Below are 21,523 nucleotides of genomic sequence, written 5' to 3'. Positions count from 1 at the left end.
GTATTTTTTTTAAAAACATGTGAAACTCCAAGTTAATTCCTGTAGCAAAACTTGAGAAAACTGTTTTTAGAAAAAAAACTTTTGATTTAAAGGGGATGGGATGCATCAGTGACAAGTGCTACACTTTGCTGATTTAGGGATATTTATTGCTAACTGAAATTTTTTTTTAAAGTTACAAAACATTTAATTTCATCTTTTAAAAATGGCCGTTAAAGAAGATACGTAGACACTAGATATACTTTGTATTTCTTTACCAAAACACAATCAAAACAGGATTCACTGTTATATTTTGGTAAAATCTACTTGAATACACTTTGAAACAAGAGTACAACAAAATAGAATATACTTCAAATGTTGAAACTGTACAAACATCTTCAGTCAGAACACTGGTAATCTCCCTAATCAATCATTAAGGAGGGAGTTTCAATACCAGAATCCAGTTTTAAAAAGCAGGTGGTTGTGAAAGATTTAACATCTTTTTGTTTTGGTCCATTTGTTTCAGGTTTGAATATTTTTAAACAGTGAGTACTGATGAAATCTAAAGGCAGTACCAGGGTAAAAGGGAGTTACCATGTCAAGAGCTGAATGGAAATAGCTGAACATTAACCCAACTATACTCGAGCATTTACTATGTATGGTACCTCAATGTCTTCATGGTCAGGCTCAATAATTGTCCTAGCCAATACCATACTCCCCCCTCCCAAACAGGATATAGTTCATCCTCACTGTGTAAACAAAAATTGATAACAATGGATGGAACAAAAGGATGTTAATTATAATTTCTTGTAACAGTTTTCTTTTTAAAAAAGTTGGGTCCTGATGGCAAGACTTCCTCTTTAACTGAAGTCAGCAGGTTTAGAACTACCTGAAAAGGAACCGCTCATTGCACAAAGCTAGACTGAACATGACCTTGAAGTGGCAAAAAAAAGCAATGTTTATACATACACCAAGGCAAAGTGACACAGGCATTATATTAAAAAAAAACAGGTTATAGCCAAAGGTCTGTCACTCAAGTTGACCACAAACCATGTATCTGACTGGCTCTAACTACCATAAAATAACATGTTACTCCATAACAATACTGTGCTTTATGTGTAAGATTAAAAAGACCTTTAAACAAAAAGCTAGTTCTTACATAGCTTATTTTTTTAAAATGGAAAAACTCAAGCTTTCATTTAACATTGCTCACTAACTGTAATTATACAAATCCTGAAAATACACCTTCATACCCTCTTCACCAAATAAAAGCAGTAACTTCTATTTCAACTTAATCCTTCACATTCCATACAGTTTATAGAGAATTCACTTAGCACCAGTAGAAGAAAAGATACTGTGTGCACACAGTGTTATTTGAACAAAGGTTGGTATGCATTTGAAATGTAATAGGCAGCAACCAGTTTTAAAGGCCCAGTATCACCAGCAACTTACTTGCAAGTAACCAGTTTCCTCAACAAACTTCATGACTGCAAGGCTCCTGCTGGCCATACACTGATGGACTGTCAGCAGTTCCAATTATATCATGATTCTAAAACAAATACATGAACCATTTTGCTAATAAAAATTTCACCTCAGCATTTTTTTTTTTTAAATGCCTTTTTATAATTCCCAGGGATAGCTGAGGCGGATTCTAAATTAAGGCGGCTGAGGAAAAGAAGGAAGCAGGGGGTGGGAGGAGGGCCTTGATGAGATGTTCATGGGTATGGAAAATTTACATCCAGGAAAGGGTTTGAGAACCAGGGGACACAAGTTAAAGTTACGGTGTCAAGGGAAATCAAGAAATTTAGTCAACTTTGTTTTGGGTGGAGAGTGATATTTCTATCTTAAAAATGGATGAATTCATGTTAGTAAATGGGATACAGGGTTATTAGTTCTATATTTACAATACAAAACCTGATGGGAGGTTTGGAAGGTTAGGCTAGAAGGACCAATGGTCTTCTGCCCAAAACATTACAGTAGCTGTAATTTTGAACAGTCTCATTAGTAATATAGTAAAGACCAGATCACATTTCAGCTCAACACCTCCACCACAATACATAGCCAGGACTTTATAATGAAGATGTCTGTTGGGCAAATTCCTGATAGCACTGGTGCTTTAAAGCTTATGCAGTCTTCAGAGAAACATTCCAAACCAGTCAATGAAATATTAGTGTTTCCAGAAATTCTTAGTGTAGACTTAAAATGTAGTGAAACACATGGTCCCTTTTTTGGATCAATATGCATTTAATTGCAGATGAATTCATTGAAATCTCATTTGTTCCTATTCAAAGAGAGTTTCTTCGTCAGCATTTGATGATGTGGCTCAAATCCCACTGTGAAGCATGGGATGGAAAAAAGTTTGATACCTGCTGGAAACATTCCTTTTTAAAAGTCTCATAATGACATCCATTTGTCTCTAAAACAGCTGCGCTATTATTTTTCACCAGTCACCGTGGCTTCTGCCTCTGTTTTAATTGTCAAAGGAAGGGCGATGGCTGAGGGTGCACTGACAACCACCCAGCGAGTCACAGTCTTGCTACCCTCCATCGAACGCTCTTCCTTAATCACAGGCAGATTATGGAGATCTGCTCCCACCTTTGTAGCCACGCCTTCCTGTTTGACCTCTGCCCCTTTGATGACAGCAGTAATAACTCGAGCGGGACTCTGGCCTGTAGCCTGCTGGGCAGGCATTGCTAGTCTCATTACAGGCGTCCCTCCTCCTATTGACACAGGAGAAAGAGCTCGAATAGCTGCTGGTGCTCCAATTATGTTAATGCTGCCTGTTGTAGCCAAGCCTGCCTTTGTCTGTAAGTGACACTGGGCGATCTGCGTTGCAGGAATGGTGATGATTTTTCCAGGCTGCATAGTGATTTTATCTCCATTCTCTACTGTAGCAGGCACCATTGTAGGGATAGTTTGGATGACAACCTTTGGAGAAGAGATGGTCGTATTTGTGCTGGTTATTACAGTTGAAACTGGGTTCATTGAATGAACAGCCATCCTTGAAAACTTCTGGCCTGAAGAAGTCATTACAACAGGCACCTGCATTGCAACACGAACAGTTCTACTGTTGGTAAAGAAGTGGAAAGAACAAGTTAGAAACACGGAGCTAATTTTAGGCTTCTCTAAACCTTGTAATCTGCTTCCGACAGTGCCTGTTTGTTTTGGAAAGCACTGCTAATTATATGCAATGGGTAAAGTAGCCTCGACATCGATGTCAGTTGTGGGATGCTAATTACATTTTTCCAGGTTACACAAAATATCAATTGTTCTAAAAAATTCTCAGGACCAAAACTGCAACACACTTGTCTGTAATTTTTGTAGCAGTCTTTCAAAATTAGTAGGTGCAGATGAGATAACTGGGAGCAGGGAAAAAACAATCCAAATGATACTACTTCCTACAGAAATTTATAAGTATTTTTTTTAAATCCAAGCTGGGAACAAACTCAAAACAAGGTCAGAAGTCCAAAAATTGGTGAAATCAGCTGCAAGTGCGTAGTTAATGTTTAATTAGAAAATAGTTTAATCCACAAAACAACTTTAGAAGTAACAAATGTTATTTTTTTACTTTAGTAAATAGTACAACCATCGACAAAAGTTTAACACTAAAGAAGTTGATGCTAATAATTAACTCCGCCTTCAGCCCCTCCTTCATGGATCTTCAATCAGATGGCAGTAATTGTACTCCATCAATATGGAGAAAGCATGAAGTGCTCCCTGTGACAACATTTTTTCCAGCATTGGTATTAATTTTCCAAAATTCCCTAGATTCTGGAAGGGTCCCATCAGATTGGAAAATAGCGAATGTAACTCCTCTATTCAACAAAGGAGGGAGACAGAAAGCAGGAAACGACAGGCCAGTTAGCTTAACATCTGTCATAGGGAAAATGCTAGAATCTATTATTAAGGAGGTTATAGCAGGGCACTTAGAAAATCTCAATGCAATCAGGCAGAGTCAACATGGCTTTGTGAAAGGGAAATCATGTCTGACTAATTTATTAGAGTTCTTTGAGGAAGTAACAAGCAACGTGGATAAAAGGGATCCTGCGGATGCGGTGAACTTGGATTTCTAGAAGGCTTTTGACAAGGTGCCACATCAAAGGCTACTACACAAATAAGAGCGCACGGTGTAGGGGGTAACATAAGCATGGATAAAGGATTGGTTAGCTAACAGGAAACAAAGTAGACATAAATGGGTCATTTTCAGGTTGGCAAGATGTAACGAGTGGACTGCCACAGGGATCAGTGCTTGGGCCTCAACTATTTACAATCTATATCAATGACTTGGATGAAGGGACCGAGTGTATGGTTGCAAATTTGCTGATGACACAAGGTAGGAAGGAAAGTAAGTTGTGAAGAGAACATAAGGAGTCTGCAAAGGGATACAGATAGGTTAAGTAAGTGGGCAAAAATTTGGCAGATGGAGTATAATGTGGGAAGATGTGAACTTGTCCACTTTGGCAGGAGGAATAGAAAAGCAGTATATTATTTAAATGAAGAGAGATTGCAGAATTCTGAGGTAGAGAGATCTGGGTGTCCTTGTACATGAATCACAAAAAGTTAGTATGCAGGTACAGCAAGTGATTAGGAAGGCAAATGGAATGTTGTCATTTATTGCAAGGAGAATGGAATATAAAAGTAGAGATGTTTTGCTACAGTCGTACAGGGCACATTGGTGAGACCACATCCAGAATACTGTGTGCAGTTTTGGTCTCCTTATTTAAGAAAGGACATAATTGCTTTAGAGGCGGTTCAGAGATGGTTCACTTGACTGATTCCTGGGATGAGGGGGTTAATCTTATGAGGAAATGTTGGACAAGTTGGGCCTGTATGCACTGGAGTTTAGAAGAATGAGAGGTGATCTTAGTGAAACATATAAGATCCAGAGGGGACGAGAAGGGGTAGATGCTGAGAGGATGTTTCCCCTTGTGGGAGAGACTAGAACTAGGGGCTGTAGTTTAAAAATAAGGGGTTTCCCATTTAAAGTGGAGATAAGGAGAAATTTTTTCTCTGAGGGTCATGAGTCTGTGGAACTCCCTTCCCCAGAGAGCGGTGGAGACAGGATCATTGAATATTTTTAAGGCCGAGTTAGATAGATTCCTGCTTAACAAGGGAGTCAAAGGTTATAGTAGGTAGATGGGAAAGTAGGGTTGAGATCACAATCAGATCAGCCATGATCTTATCAAATGGCAGAGCAGGCTCGACAGGGCGAATGGCCTTCTCCTGCTCTTAATTTCGTATGTTCATATGACATGCACCACACCAGAACTGCAGCATGATGACATTAACGTTTTTCCGGGTTTTACTGACTAACCCTAATTTCCAAATTCAGTTTCACGGAGAGGTAGTTATCAGGTTTTACAGGGTTTAATCCTAAAATCAGATGTTTACATAGTTTTTCCTTTCTGCACCCATTTCCTTCCAGGATTCTACTCACCTTGGCTTTCTAGAACTATCCCCAGGCATTGTCAGAACAATTTATCCAACACAGAGCCAGCAAATCTAGCTAGCTGGCTTCTCTGCACAGAGCTTTCGGCATAATCCTCACCAGAGACCCCCATGTCCACCATGCCACAAAGCAGTAAAGCATGCTGATGACATGTGCAAGGACACCACCTTTTAACATTCACACTTCCCAATCACCAGGCTACTCCTCTCCCCCCCCAACCCCCACCCCCACCCCACTCAAAACAGATACTACAAAGAAATGAGCTGGGGTTACAACACTGAAAAGGCCGTCATAGACCTGAAGATGACTTCAAAATGATAGCTGCATAGCTCGATAATCACATCAGCACAGGGCGGAATCCAGAATTCTTCACTTAAACCAACGAGATCCAATCAACAGCTTTAGAATTTGATCTGCCCTATCCAAACGCCAGAACAGACCAGTTGGGCTGACTGGCTTGTTTCTGTGCCATAGTTTTGATGTAACTATGTAACTTTCAAGACACTTGAGCATAATAATGAAAAATGACATGGTAGAACCCACTTTTCCCAGAAAGCACAGACTGTTTAAAAACAGAAGATATTTCCCACACTACTAAATTCTTTGTTCTAACTTACTTTTCATACCTTGGCCCCAAGTTATTGAAACTACATTTTATACTAGGAGTTTTACTAAACAGAACATGCCATTTGGCACAATTTTAATCCGTGTCCCATGCACAAAAGTACTGCACGGACCAATTAACCCTTGAAAATTATCTTGATTTAAACCAAAAGACACTACCTTTTCTGCACACTAGCTGTTCAGAATTCCTGTATGCAAAATATGCAGTTGCAAGTGTCAAATCAGATCTGAAAATGTGGCCTGCAATCATATGCTGCTCATTTGGGAAGAGAGCAACATACGATCACAGGCCATAAGTCGATCATATGCTGTTTCCTGTAAGCAACACCACAGGAGGTTCACTGCTCATCTCCAAACTGAACAAGTTCAGGAATAAAAAACAATTTCATTCTCTTCAGTAAATCACCAATTTACAGTTTCTCTCAGTCTAGGTTATTGTTGTCCATGCCTGATATTTTTCCTTTATACCTGTACAGACCACTTTTCCCACTCACTACTTTGCTTGCACCTTTGGAAATATGATAATACAGGATCACTAGATGGCAGTAGCAGAGATAACTTTGATGTGGCCACATTCCTACTGCAAAGCATGTTTTTAAAAAAAAAACTAATTTGTCTAAAAGTGGAGGCAGGGGATGGCTACGCTGCTACTTTCCTCTCTAAATGAAAGAAATACGAGCACACCTGTGCATCCTTGAGCCGTTTTCCTACACTTTTGCAGTTTAACGCTAGTTGGAGCAGAACTGTGTAATGACGACATAATGCCAACCTCAGAAAATGTGTTTCATTACTTGAACAGGATGGCAGGATTCAGAGGAACTTTAATCTGTAGAGATGCCATTTACTCATAATGGGGCAAGAAATACATGCAACACAGGTAGAAAGATAGAGACTTGCATTTATATAGCGCCTTTCATAACCTTTGGGGCGCCCCAAAGCGCTTTACAGCCAATTAAGTACTTTTGAAATGTAGTCACTGTTGTAATGTAGGAAATGCAGCAGCCAATTTGCGCACAGCAAGGTCCCACAAACAGCAATGAGATAATGACCAGATAATCTGAATTAGTGATTTTGGTTGAAGGATAAATATTGGCCGGGACACCGGGGAGAATTCCCCTGCTCTTCTTCGAATAGTGACATGGGATCTTTTACATCCACCTGAGAGGGCAGACAGGGTTTAAAGTCTCCTCCGAAAGATGTAGTGCTGATGGAATTCACTACATTTTTCGGAGGCGACTTTAAACCCCGTCTGCCCTCTCAGGTGGATGTTAGTGCAGCACTCCCTCAGCACCACATTGGAGGGTCAGCCTAGATTTTGTGCTCAAGTCTCTGGAGTGGAACTTGAGCCCACAACCTTCTCATTCAAGTGACAAGAGTGCTACCAACTGAGCAATAGGCAAGCACTAACCGCTCTAACCTGTGAATCAAGCTCAGCTGAGAAATATTCCAGTAAATTGATCACATCAATAGCAATTATTATTATATAAACATCTACAACCACTGAATAATGTGAAGTGTTCATGCTGCCCCAATGAGCCTCAACCCTAACAGCATTTTCTATATCAGCCACCCTTAGTTGTCTCAATGGGTGAGGCTGCTCAGTTATGGACAGCTATGTGAACTTATGTCCAGCAGGTGTAATTTATAGTTGGTCTACAATGGGAATCAAGAGCTGAATTTGCAAAATACATATTCAACAGCCATTTCCCACTATAAAATTCCAAATTCAAGCAGTTCAGAACATACACACAAATTTTTTTTTGGCCGGTTTCCTTTATTCCGATGCTTCTAGTTCCTACCAGTATAGATGTTAGTATTTATAGAGTATCTTATCACACCTTTCATGAATGACTTCACATACAATTCATTTCTTTAAGGTGCAGTCATTGATATTACTGTAGGCAGAGGATGGCCATTTTTCAGACAAGATGATCCCAAAACAGCAACTTGTTTTTATATTCCTTTAACATAGAAAAATGTTCCATGGCACTTTACAGATGCACAATCAGAAAAAAATGGACACTGTGCCAACGAAGAAGGTATTATGAGGCACAGCCAAAAGCTTGATCAAAAAGGTGGGTTTTAAAGAGAGCCTTAAAGGAGGAGAGAGAGATGGAGAGGCAGAGGGGTTGAAAGGAATTCCAGAATGAAACCTAGGCAGCTGAAGGTACTGCCACTAAAGAGGGGGCAAAAGGAGTGGGTAACACAAGAGGCCAGAATCAAAAGGGACAGACAATTTGGAGGGGGAGTTTGTAGGTCTGGTGGAGGTTACAGAGAAAGGGTTGGGGGCAAGGCATGAAGGAAGTGAAGTACAAAGATAACATTTTAAATCTGAGGTATTGGGGGACCGTGAGCCAAAGTAGGTCAGCAAGGACAGGGATAATGGATAAGCGGGGCTGGATATGGGCTGCAGGAGTGGGAAGAGAAGCCATTGCTGAAAATACTCTGGCTACGATCGGATAGTTGAGTGAAACCAATTGTGGACAGTCCCACTAAGCTGGACAACAGAGAACAGACGTTAGAGGAGGATGGGGTGGTTGACCATGTCAAAGGCTGCAGTATATAGCAAGCCCAACGAGAGGAGGGCAGTTCTGGATTTAGTTCTAGGAAATGAAGAGGGGCAGGTGGAAGAAGTAGCAGTGGGAGAGCATTTCGGTGGTAGTGATCATAATAGTTAGTTTTAGCATAGTTATGGAAAAGAACAAAGACAGAGCAGGAGTTAAAGTTTTCAACTGGGGAAAGGCCAATTTTACTAAACTGAGAAGTGATTTAGCAAAAGTAAACTGGAAACAGCTACTTGAAGGTAAATCAGTGTCAGAGCTGTGGGAGACATTCAAAGGGGTGATTCAAGGGGTTCAGGGTAAACATGTTTCCACAAAGAAAAAGGGTGAGGCTGCTAAATCTAGAGTCCCCTGGATGTCAAGAAGCATTCAGGGTAAGATAAGACAGGGTATGATAAGACACTGGGAACTCAATAGTACAGAAAGCTTAGAGGAATATACAAAGTGCAGGGGTGAAGTTAAAAAGGAAATTAGGAAAGCAAAGAGAGGGCATGAAAAAATATTAGCAGGTAAAAATCAAAGAAAACCCAAAGATGTTTTATAAATACATTAAGAGCAAGAGGATAATTAAGGAAAGAGTAAGGCCTATTAGAGATCAAAATGGTAAACTATGTGTGGAGGCGGAAGATATGGGCATGGTTCTTAATGAATACTTTGCATCTGTCTTCACAAAGGGGAGGGATGATGCAGCGATTGAAGTTAAGGAGGAGGAGTGTGAAATATTGGATGGGATAAACAGTGAGAGAAGAAGTATTAAGGGGATTAGCATCTTTGAAAGTGGATAAATCACCAGGGCCGGATGAAATGTATCCCAGGCTGTTAAAAGAAGCCAGGGAGGAAATCATTTTCCAAACTTTACTGGATACAGGCGTAGTGCTGGAGGATTGGAGGACTGCTAACATTGTACTGTTGTTTAAAAAGGGAGAAAAGGATAGACCGAGTAATTACAGGCCAGTCAGCCTAACCTCGGTGGTGGGCAAATTATTGCAATCAATTCTGAGGGACAGGATAAACTGTCACTTAGAAAGGCACGGACTAATCAAGGACAGTCAGCACAAATTTGTTAAGGGGAGGTCATGTGTGACTAACTTGATTGAATTTTTCGAGGAGGTGACAAGGAGGATCGATGAGGGTAGCGCAACTGATGTCAAAAGCCTTGCTAAAATCCATGTAGACTACAAGGTCCCACATGGCAGATTGGTCATAAAAGTAAAGGGCCATGGGATCCAAGGGAATGTGGTAAATTGGATCCAAAATTGGCTCAGTGGCAGGAAGCAATGGGTAATGGTTGATGGGTGTTTTTGCAACTGGAAGGCTGTTTCCAGTGGGGTGCTGCAGGGCTCGGTACTGGGTTCTTTGCTTTTTGTGGTATACAGTAGCGATTTGGACTTCAACGTAGGTGGCATGATTAAGAAATTTGCGGACGACACAAAGATAGGCCGTGTGGTTGATAATGAAGAGGAAAGCTGCAGACTGCAGGAAGATATCAATGGACTGGTCAGATGGGCAGAAAAGTGGCAAATGGAGTTCAATCCGGAGAAGTGTGAGCTAATGCATTTGGGGAGAGCAAACAAGGCAAGGGACTACACAATAAATGGGAGGATATTGAGAGGTGTAGAGGAAGTGAGGGACCTTGGAGTGCACGTCCACAGATCCCTGAAGGTAGCAGGACCGGTAGATAAGGTGGTTAAGAAGGCATATGGAATGCTTTCTTTTATTAGCTGAGGCATAGAATCTATAAGCAGGGATGTTATACTAGAACTGTATAAAACACTAGTTAGGCCACAGCTTCAGTACTGTGCACAGTTCCGGTCACCACATTACAGGAAGATGTAACTGCACTAGAGAGGGCATAAAGGAGATTTATGAGGATGTTGCCAGGACTGGAGAATTTTAGCTATGATGACAGATTGGAAAGGCTGAGGTTGTTTTCCTTGGAACAGAGGAGACTGAGGGGTGATTTGATTGAGGTGTACAAAATTATGAGGGACCTAGATAGAGTGGATCGGAAGGACCTATTTCCCTTAACGGAGGTGTCAATAACCAGAGGGCATAGATTTAAAGTGACTGGTAGAAGGATTAGAGCGGAAATGAGGAAAATTTTTTTCACCCAGAGGGTGGTGGGGGTCTGGAACTCACTGCCTGAGAGGGTGGTGAGGCAGAAACCCTCAACTCATTTAAAAAATACCTGGATGCACACCTGAAGAGCCGTGACCTGCAGGGCTACGGACCAAATGCTGGAAAGTGGGATTAGGCTGGGTGGCTCGTTTCTCAACCGGTGCGGACACGATGGGCCGAATGGCCTCCTTCTGTGCCATAAATTTTCAATGATTCTAATTAACACAGTTCGCCCTTCAAGATCTTTCAATAGGACTAACATAAGAAATAGGAGCAGGAGTAGGCCATATGGCACCTTGAGCCTGCTCCGCCATTCAATAAGATCATGGCTGATCTTTTACCTCAAATTCACTTTCCTGCCCGATGCCCCTATCCCTTGATTCCCTTAATGGCCAAAATTCCATCACAGCCTTGAATATACTCAACTACAGAGCATCTGCAGCCCTCTGGGGTAGAGAATTCCAAAGATTCACAACCCTGAGTGAAGAAATTCTTCCTCATCTCGGTCTTAAATAGCCGACCCCTTATCCTGAGACTATGCCCCCCTAGTTCTAGACTCTCCTGCCAGGGAAAAAAAAGCCTCTCAGAATCTACCGTGTCAAGCCCTCTCAATCTTATATGTTTCAATGAGGTCACCTCTCATTCTTCTAAACTCCAGAGAGTATAGCCCATTCTACTCAATCTCTCCTCTGGGACAACACTCTCATCCCAGGAACAAATCTAGTGAACCTTCGTTGCACCACCTCTATGGCAAGTATATCCTTCCTTAGATAAGGGGACCAAAACGGTACACTATTCTCCAGATGCGGTCTCACCAGAGCCCTGTACAATTGCAGCAAGACTTCCTTACTCATGTACTCCAACCCCCTTGCAATAAAGGCCAACAGGCCACTTGCCTTCCTAATTGCTTGCTGTACCAGCATGTTAACTTTCTGTGTGTCGTGTACAACGACACCCAAATCTCTCTGAACACCAACATTTAATAGTTTCCCACCATTCAAAAAATATTCTGTTTTTCCATTCTTCCTACCAAAGTGAATAATCTCACATTTCCCCACATTATACTCCATCTGCCACCTTCTTTTCCACTCACCTAACCTGTCTATATCCCATTGCAGACTCTTGGTGTCCTCCTCACAGCTTACTTTCCCACCTACCTTTGCAGCGTCAGCAAACCTAGATACATTACACTCGGTCCCTTCATCTAAGTCATTCATATAGATTATAAGTAGCTGAGGCCCAAGCACTGATCCTTGTGGCACCCCCACTAGTAACAGCTTACCATCCTGAAAATGACCCATTCATTCCTACTCTGTTTTCTGACTGTTAACCAATCCTCTATCCATGCTATTACCCCCAACCCCATGAGCCCTTATCGTGCGTAACCTTATCGAATGCATTTTGAAAATCCAAATACACTAAATCCACTGGTTCCCCTTTATCTACCCTGCTAGTTACATCTTCAAAAAACTCCAATAAATTTGTCAAACACGATTTCCCTTTCATAAAACCATGTTGACTCTGCCTAATCATATTATGATTTTTTAAGTGCCCCATTACCACATCCTTAATAATAGATTCCAGCATTTTCCTGATTACTGATGTCAGGCTAACTGGCCTGTAGGTCCCCATTTTCTTTCCCTCCTTTCTTGAATAGCGGTGTTACATTTGCTACCTTCCAATCCACTGGGACCATTCTAGAGTCTAGGGAATGCATCCACTATCTCTGCAGCCACCTCTTTTAGTACCCTTCACGCTGAGACCAGCAGCGGAGTTCCAGAGGTGACGTCACCAGTGAAAAAGTGATGCGGCGCAGGGGAGGGAGCTGATCGGTAAGTAGGTTCAGGTGAGTATTTCTACTAATGTACAGTGCAGTAACTAAAGTAAAAAGGTACGGTCTGCAGATCTTATAGCAAGTGCCGTTTTTTTTAAATGAATCAAGGTCCCTAGTGTAATTAACATTCTCTAAATTAAGAGTAATTTAAAGGAGTAAACTGCTTAAAGGGAGTAACTAACAAGCTTAATCTAAGGCAAGCCATGGCAGCAGAGCTCACACCCGTGATATGCTCCTCCTGTGCTATGTGGGAAGTCATTGACACTACCGGTATCCCTGGCGACCACGTGTGCATGAAATGTGTCCAGCTGCAGCTACTAGCTAACCGCATTTCGGAGCTGGAGCTGCGGGTGGATTCACTGTGGAGCATCCGCGATGCTGAGATTACCGTGGATAGCACGTTCGGTAAGGGGGTCACACCACAGGTAAAGATTACGCAGGCAGAAAGGAAATGGGTGACCGCCAGGCAGAGTAAAATGACTCAGCAGGTAGAGCACGAGTCCCCTGGGGCCATCTCCCTCTCAAGCAGATATTCCGCTTTGGATATTGTTGGGGGAGATGGCTTATCAGGGGAGTGCAGCAAAAGCCAAGACCGTGGCACCACGAGTGACTCAGCTGTACAGGAGGGGAGGAAAAAGAATGGGAAAGCTATAGTGATAGGGATTCCATTGTAAGGGGAACAGATAGGCGTTTGTGGCCGCAGACATGACTCCAGGATGGTATGTTGCCTCCTTGGTGCTAGGGTCAAGGATGTCACGGAGCGGCTGCAGGACATTCTGAAGGGGAAGGGTGAACAGCCAGAGGTCATGGTCCATAATCGGTGCCAATGACATCGGTAAAAAAAAAGATGAGGTCCTGCAAGCAGAATATAGGGAGTTAGGAAATAAATTAAAAAGCAGGACCTCGAAGGTAGTAATCTCAGGATTACTCCCAGTGCCACGTGCTAGCGAGAGCAGAATTAGGAGAACAGACCAGATGAATGCGTGGCTTGAGAGATGATGAAGGAGAGAGGGGATAAATTCCTGAGGCATTGGGACCGATTCTGGGAAAGGCAGGACCTGTACAAGCTGGATGGGTTGCACCCAAGCAGAACTGGGGCCAATATCCTCACGGGGGCATTTGCTAGTTCTATTGGGGAGGTTTTAAACTAGTATGGTAGGGGGATGGGAACCAAAGGGCAGGTACAGATAGGACAAATTCAGACCACGAAACGGAAAGTAGAAAAGCAGTTAGTGACGTAGTTAGCGACTCAGAAAGGCTAAAGAAGCAAAGGTTAAATAGTGTCCACCACAGGAATTTGACGGGGTTAAAGGGTATATACTTCAATGCAAGGAGTATTACAAACAAAGATGAGCTAAGGGCACAGATAGACACAAGGCAGCATGATATCGTTGCTATAACGGAAACCTGGCTTAAAGAGGGGGATAATTCGCAGCTCAATATCCCTGGGATATAGAGTTTTCAGGCAGGATAGAGTGGGTGATAAAAAAGGAGGGGGGGGTAGCATTATTGGTTAAAGAATCAATTACAGTTGTGAGAAGGGATGATATGCTAAATGGATCATCAATCGAGGCCAAATGGGTTGAGCTAAGAAATAAAAAAGGGGCAGTCACAATACTAGATGTGTACTATAGACCCCCGAATAGCGAAAGGGAGATAGAAGAACAAATATGTAGGCAAATTTCTGAGTGCAAAAATAAGAGGGCAATAATAGTAGGGGACTTCAACTACCCTAACATCAACTGGGATTCAAACAGTGTGAGGGGTACAGAGGGCGCAAAATTCTTGATCGGTGTCCAGGAGACCTTTTTTAGCCAGTACGTGACAAGCCCAAGAGGGGATGCAATTCTAGATTTAGTCCTGGGAAATGAAGATGGGCAAGTGGGTGAAGTGACAGTGGGTGACCATATTGGGGATAGTGACCACAATTCAGTTAGTTTTAGCATTATTATGGAAAAGGACAGAGTTAAATCAGGAGTAATATTTTAAATTGGGGGAAGGCAAATTTTACAGAACTAAGAGGTGATTTGACAGAAGTGGACTGGACACAATTACTTGAGGAGAAATCAGTGGCAAGCCAGCGGGAGGCACTAAAAAGTGAAATTCTACAGGTACAATGCAAACAAGTCTCCTCTAAGAAAAAGGGTGGCACCGCCAAATTTAGAGCCCTCTGGTTGTCTAGAAGTATACGGGGCAAGATAAAGCAGAAAAAGAAAGCTTATGACTGTCACAGAAAACTAAATACTGCAGAACGCCTAGAGGAGTACAGAAAGTACAGGGATGACGTAAAAAAGGAAATAAGGAATGCAAAGAGACGGCGTGAAAAAATATTACCTAGTAAGAGTAAAGAAAACCCATAGGTATTTTATCAGTACATTAAGAATAAGAGGATAACTAAGGAAAAGGTGGGACCTATCAGGGATGATAAGGGTAACTTGTGTGTAGAAGCAGAGGATGTGGGTAGGGTTTTAAATGAATATTTTGTCTCCGTATTCACAACGGAAAGGGATGATCCGGACGTAGTAGTTAAAGAGGAGAGGTGTGAAATATTGGATAAGATAAACATAACGAGAGAGGAAGTGCTAGAGGGACTGGAATCCTTGAAAGTTGATAAGTCACCAGGGCTGGATGGATTGTTTCCTAGGCTATTGAAGGAAGCCAGGGAGGAAATAGCGGATGCTCGGAGGATCATTTTCCAATCCTCACTAGATACAGGGGAGGTACCGGAGGACTGGAAGACTGCAAACGTAGTACCATAGTTTAAAAAGGGTTCGAGGGAAAGGCCGAACAATTATAGGCCGGTCAGTCTTATCTCGGTGGTGGGCAAACTATTAGAATCAATACTGAGATAGGATAAACAGTCACTTGGAAAGGCATGGTTTAATCAGGGATAGACAGCATGGATTTGTTCAGGGAAGATCATGCCTTACAAATCCGATTGAATTCTTTGAGGAAGTGACAAGGAGGAGTGATGAGGGTAGTGCAGTGGATGTCATCTACATGAATTTTAGTAAGGCATTTGACAAGGTCCCACAGGGCAGACTGGTCAGAAAGGTAAAAGCTCATGGGATACAGGGAAATGTGGCGAATTCGGCTCAGTAACAGGAAACAAAGGGTAAAAGTTGATGGATGTCTTTGCGAATAGAAATCAGTTTCCAGTAGTGTGCCTCAGGGCTCAGTGTTGGGTCCCTTGCTGTTTGTGGTATATAGTAATGATTTGGACTTGAATGTAGGGGGCATGATTGGCAAATTTGTAGACGACACAAAAATTGGCCATGTAGTTGACAGTGAAGAGGATAACTGTAGACTCCAAGAAGATATCAATGGGTTCGGGGAGTGGGCGGAAAAGTGGCAAATGGAGTTCAACCCGGAGAAGTGTGAGGTAATGCACTTAGGGAGGACAAACAGTAAAAGGGAATACGCAGTAAACAGGAATATATTGAGAGGGGTAGAGGAAGTGAGAGACTGGAGTGCATGTGCACAGTTCCCTGAAGGTGGCAGTACAGGTAGATAAAGTTGTGAAGAAGGCATACGGAATGCTCTCCGTTATTAGCCAAGGACTAGAATACAAAAGCAGGGATGTAATGATGGAACTGTATAAAACGCTGGTAAGGCCACAGCTGGAGTATTGTGCAGAGTTCTGGTCACCACATTACAGGAAGGACGTAATTGCTCTGGAGAAAGTGCAGAGAAGATTTATAAGAATGTTGCCAGGGCTTGAAAATGGCAGCTACGAGGAGAGATTGGATAGGCTGGGGTTGTTTTCCTTGGAGCAGAGGAGACTGAGGGGTGACTTGACTGAGGTGTACAAAATTATGAGGGACCCAGATAGAGTAGACAGGAAGTACCTGTTTCCCCTAGCAGAGAACTAGAGGACATAGATTTAAGCTGATTGGCGGAAGGATTAGAGGGGACATGAGGAAAAACTCTTTTTACCCAGAGGGTAGTTGGTGTATGGAATTCGCTGCCCGAAATGGTGGTAGAGGCAGGGACCCGCAACTCTCTTAAAAAGTACCTGGACCTGCACCTAAAGTGCTGTAAGCTGCAGGGCTAAGGACCGGGTGCTGGAAGGTGCGATTAGAATGGGGACGTGGTTGTTGTTTGAGCCGGCGCGGACACGATGGGCCGAATGGCCCCCTTCTGTGCTGCATCTTTTCTATGGTTCTAGGCCATCAGGTCCAGGGGATTTGTCGGCTTTTAGTCCCATTAATTTTGTCAGTACTTTATCTTTACTAATATTAATTACTTTAAGTGCCTCACTCTGATTTGCCCGATGGTTCCTCACCAGTTCTGGTATGTTTTTTTGTGTCTTCTGCTGTGAAGACAGATACAACATATTTGTTTAATGTCTCTGCCATTTTCTTATTCCCTGTTATAATATCTCCTGTCTCAGCCTCTAAGGGACACATGTTTACTTTCACTACTCTCTTCCTTTTTACATAGTTGCAGAAGCTCTTACAATCTGTTTTTATATTTCTTGCTAATTTTATCTCATTCAATTTTCTCTCTGTTTAATCAAGATTTTGGTCATCCTTTCTTGGTTTCTAAACTCTCCCAATCCTCAGGCTTACTACTCTTCTTGCAAAATTATAAGCCTCTTCTTTTAATCTAATACTATCCTTAACTTCTTTAGGTTAGCCACAGATGGATCACTTTTTCAGTGGAGTTTTTATTCCTGAAAGTAGTGTATATTTGTTGAGAATTATGAAATATTTCTTTAAATGTTCGCCATTGCTTATCTACAGTCATATCTTTTAATCTAATTTCCCATTCAACCATAGCCAACTCGCCCCTCATACCTATGTAATTGGCTTTAAGTTTAAGACTCTTGTTTCAGACTTAAGTACGTTGCTCTTGAACTCAATGTGAAATTCTATCATATTATGATCACACTTCCCCAGAGGATCCCTTCCTATGAGATTACTGATTAACCCTGTCTCATTGCACAAGACAAGATCTAAAATAGCCCGTTCTCTGGTTGGTTCCACGATGTGTTGTTCTAGGAAACTGTCTCAAATGCATTCCATGAACTCGTCCTCCAAACTACTTTTGCCCATTTGATTTGCCCAGCCTATATGAAGATTAAAGTCTCCCACGATTATTGCATTACCTTTGTTACAAGCCTTATATATTGTTTCTTTTGGTGATGTTCAACTAAGGACTGATAAAAAGGAGGATTTTCTTTTTAAACAGGTGAAAGTACAATTCACCAGCCCACAATGCCACCCAGTCTCAGAGTCATAGAGTTATACAGCACGGATAGAGGCCCTTCGGCCCATCGTGTCCGCACCGGCCATCAGCCCTGTCTACTCTAATCCCATATTCCAGCAATATGGGATTAGAGTAGATTAAATGGCAACTAAAAAACCTCCAGTACCTACAAATACAACTAGCATAACATTTGTGCGTAGAACCTACTAACCTTGGAACCGTTGTGGTTACTACTGGAAGGGAAGTTGTAGGCACCTGAGGTAGGACTCCACCTTGACCAGCTGACGAGACCTTCACTGTTGCAGCCCTCCCCAGCTTCACAACACTCTGCTGTGCTGCGTTTCGTGCTCCTCGTGAACCTGCCATAGTTTTTGATGAAATGGGAGGGGAGATATTTTCTGAAGATGGAGAAGTTGCCTCAGATAAGTTACCAGTTGCATCAGTCCGTATTTTAGACGGATATGATCCTTCACTACTAGGATCCGTTTTGTCTTCATCAATAATTACAAGGTTTTTGGGCATCTCTTTGAATTGGTAGACCAAGCGTTGTCCCTCCACCTTGGCCAGGATCCCTCTTTGGTAGTAATACCTAGTCAAAACAACACTACAGCTGAAACAAAACTGTTATGACCAGACACATTTCCTCAAGCCGAGATAACCTTGAGACACACAAACAGATGCTCCTGCTTTTGTTAAAACTCTAGTCACAAAACGAGTTAATCACGTTTGTCACTAGACTTAATCATCATATTGGCACCAATACTTTTGGAAGGATGCAATCTACAATAGTACCGCTGGGTACTTTTCAGAGCTCAAGTGGACATGGCAGAAAAAATTCATAAACCCATTCTACTTCATGTAAAATCCCAGTGACAATGCCAATAATCGAGACTCAGGGGAGAAAATCAGATTAGTTCTTAGGTTATATACTCGGACGATATACTGTCGGGTGGCTTTAATACCCTTGGTCATTGTTCGGTGCCCACCATTTTCCAACCAGTTACTTTAATGGGGAGAAAATCACAGGCAGCATAGGCCCGAATTGTGCTGACAGCTGAGGCTCCCTGCTGGGAGTGTGGACTCATAAAATCACTGCATAAAGTATTGGCCCTCCGCGTCGGAATTTTTTTTTTATTATTCGTTCATGGGATGTGGACATCGCTGGCGAGGCCAGCATTTATTGCCCATCCCTAATTTCCCTGGAGAAGGTGGTGGTGAGCCGCCTTCTTGAACTGCTGCAGTCCGTGTGGTGAAGGTTCTCCCACAGTGCTGTTAGGAAGAGAGTTCCAGGATTTTGACCCGGCGACAACGAAAGAACTGCGATATATTTCCAAGTCGGGATGGTGTGTGACTTGGAGGGGAACGTGCAGGTGGTGTTGTTCCCACGCGCCTGCTGCCCTTGTCCTTCTAGGCAGTACAGGTCGCGGGTTTGGGAGGTGCTGTCGAAGAAGCCTTGGCAAGTTGCTGTAGTGCATCCTGTGGATGGTACACACTGCAGCTACAGTATGCCGGTGGTGAAGGGAGTGAAGGTTTAGGGTGGTGGATGGGGTGCCAGTCAAGCGGGCTGCTTTGTCCTGGATGGTGTCGAGTTTCTTGAGTGTTGTTGGAGCTGCATTCATCCAAGCAAGTGGAGAGTATTCCATCACGCTCCTGACTTGTGCCTTGTAGATGCTGGAAAGGCTTTGGGGAGTCAGGAGATGAGTCACTCGCCGCAGAATACCCAGCCTCTGACCTGCTCTTGTAGCCACAGTAGTTATGTGGCTGGTCCAGTTACATTTCTGGTCAATGGTGACCCCCAGGATGTTGGTGGTGGGGGATTCGGCCTTGGTAATGCCATTGAATGTCATGGGGAGGTGGTTAGCCTCTCTTGTTGGAGATGGTCATTGCCTGGCACTTGTCTGGCGCGAATGTTACTTGCCACTTATCAGCCCAAGCCTGGATGTTGTCCAGGTCTTGCTGCACGCGGGCACGGACTGCTTCATTATCTGAGGGGTTGCGAATGGAACTGAACACTGCAGTCATCAGCGAACAGCCCTATTTCTGACCTTATGATGCAGGGAAGGTCATTGATGAAGCAGCTGAAGATGGTTGGGCCTAGGACACTCCTGCAGCAACGTCCTGGGGCTGAGATGATTAGCCTCCAACAACCACTACCACCTTCCTTTGTGCTAGGTATGACTCCAGCCATTGGAGAGTTTTCCCCATTAATCCCATTGACTTCAATTTTACTAAGGCTCCTTGGTGCCACACTTGGTCAAATGCTGCCTTGATGTCAAAGGCAATCACTCTCACCTCACCTCTGGAATTCAGCTCTTTTGTCCAGGTTTGGACCAAGGCTGTAATGAGGTCTGGAGCCGAGTGGTCCTGGCGGAATCCAAACTGAGCATCGGTGAGCAGGTTATTGGTGAGTAAGTGCTGCTAGATAGCACTGTCAATGACACCTTCCATCACTTTGCTGATGATTGAGAGTAGGCTGATGGGACGGTAATTGGCCGGATTGGATTTGTCCTGCTTTTTGTGGACAGGTTATACCTGGGCAATTTTCCTCATTGTCGGGTAGATGCCAATGTTGTAGCTGCACTGGAACAGTTTGGCTAGAGGTGCGGCTAGTTCTGAAGCACAAGTCTTCAGCACTATAGCCAGGATACTGCCGGGGCCCATAGTCTTTACTGTATCTAGTGCACTCAGCCATTTCTTGATATCATGTGGAGTGAATCGAATTGGCTGAAGACTGGCTTCTGTGATGGTGAGGATATCGGGAGGAGGCAGAGATGGATCATCCATTCGGCACTTCTGGCTGAAGATGGTTGCCAACGCTTCAGCCTTGTCTTTTGCACTCATGTGCTGGACTCTGCCATCATTGAGGATGGGGATGTTTACAGAGCCTCCTCCTCCCATTAGTTGTTTAACTGTCCACCACCATTCACGGCTGGATGTGGCAGGACTGCAGAGCTTTGATCTGATCCATTGGTTGTGGAATCGCTTAGCTCTGTCTATGGCATGTTGCTTCCGCTGTTTAGCATGCATGTAGTCCTGAGTTATAGCTTCACCAGGTTGGCACCTCATTTTTAGGTACGCCTGGTGCTGCTCCTGGCATGCTCTTCTACACTCCTCATTGATCCCCTGGCTTGTTGGTAATGGTACAGTGAGGAATATGCCACGCCATGAGGTTAGATTGTGCTGGAATACAATTGTGCTGCAGCTGATGACCCACAGCGCCTCATGGATGCCCAGTTTCGAGCTGCTCGATCTGTTCTGAATCTATCCTATTTAACACGGTGATAGTGCCACACAACACATTGGACGGTGTCCTCAGTGGGAAGAAGGGACTTCATCTCCACGAGGACTGTGTGGTGGTCACTCCTACCAATACTATCAAGGACAGATGCATCTGCGACAGGTAGATTGGTGAGGACGAGGTCAAGTAGGTTTTTCCCTCATGTTGGTTCGCTCACCACCTGCCGCAGGCCCAGTCTGGCAGCTATGTCCTTCAGGATTCAGCCAGCTCGGTCAGTAGTGGTGCTACTCAGCCACTCTTGGTGATGGACATTGAAGTCCCCCACCCAGAGTACATTCTGTGCCCTTGCCACCCTCAGGAATGATTTCAGGAAGATGGCTCTTTACCCCAACTTCCACTAGATGATCAAGACTCCCACTGCTTGGGAGTACACAGCCCAAGCACGAATCTACAATCACAGAGTGGTACTGATGTAATTATGTTTGATCTTACTGAAGTAAAGAAATCAATAT

General features: G+C 43.2%; 1 protein-coding gene across 7 annotated transcripts in view; it reads right to left on the bottom strand.

Moving 5' to 3' along the window:
- Positions 1 to 236: 236 nt before the first annotated feature.
- Positions 237 to 21,523, bottom strand: part of LOC137328028 (ETS-related transcription factor Elf-2-like) — a 139,580-nt gene continuing 118,293 nt past the window's right edge. For 5 of the 7 annotated variants that reach the window (XM_067994110.1, XM_067994102.1, XM_067994128.1 and 2 more), the window contains 2 exons: positions 17,985 to 18,362; positions 237 to 3,043 (listed from right to left, as the gene is read on the bottom strand). In XM_067994110.1, coding sequence (XP_067850211.1) covers positions 2,410 to 3,043; positions 17,985 to 18,362 — 1,012 coding nt within the window. In that variant the 3' untranslated portion in view covers positions 237 to 2,409. The remainder of the gene's footprint in view (positions 3,044 to 17,984; positions 18,363 to 21,523) is intronic. The other 2 variants (XM_067994120.1, XM_067994147.1) reach the window with 1 other exon arrangement.

Source organism: Heptranchias perlo, chromosome 1 (genome assembly GCF_035084215.1).
Source record: "Heptranchias perlo isolate sHepPer1 chromosome 1, sHepPer1.hap1, whole genome shotgun sequence".
In the NCBI taxonomy this organism is placed as follows: Eukaryota; Metazoa; Chordata; class Chondrichthyes; order Hexanchiformes; family Hexanchidae; genus Heptranchias; species Heptranchias perlo.
The sequence above is the reverse complement of the archived record's forward strand: the minus strand, read 5'-3'. Positions and strand labels throughout refer to the sequence as shown.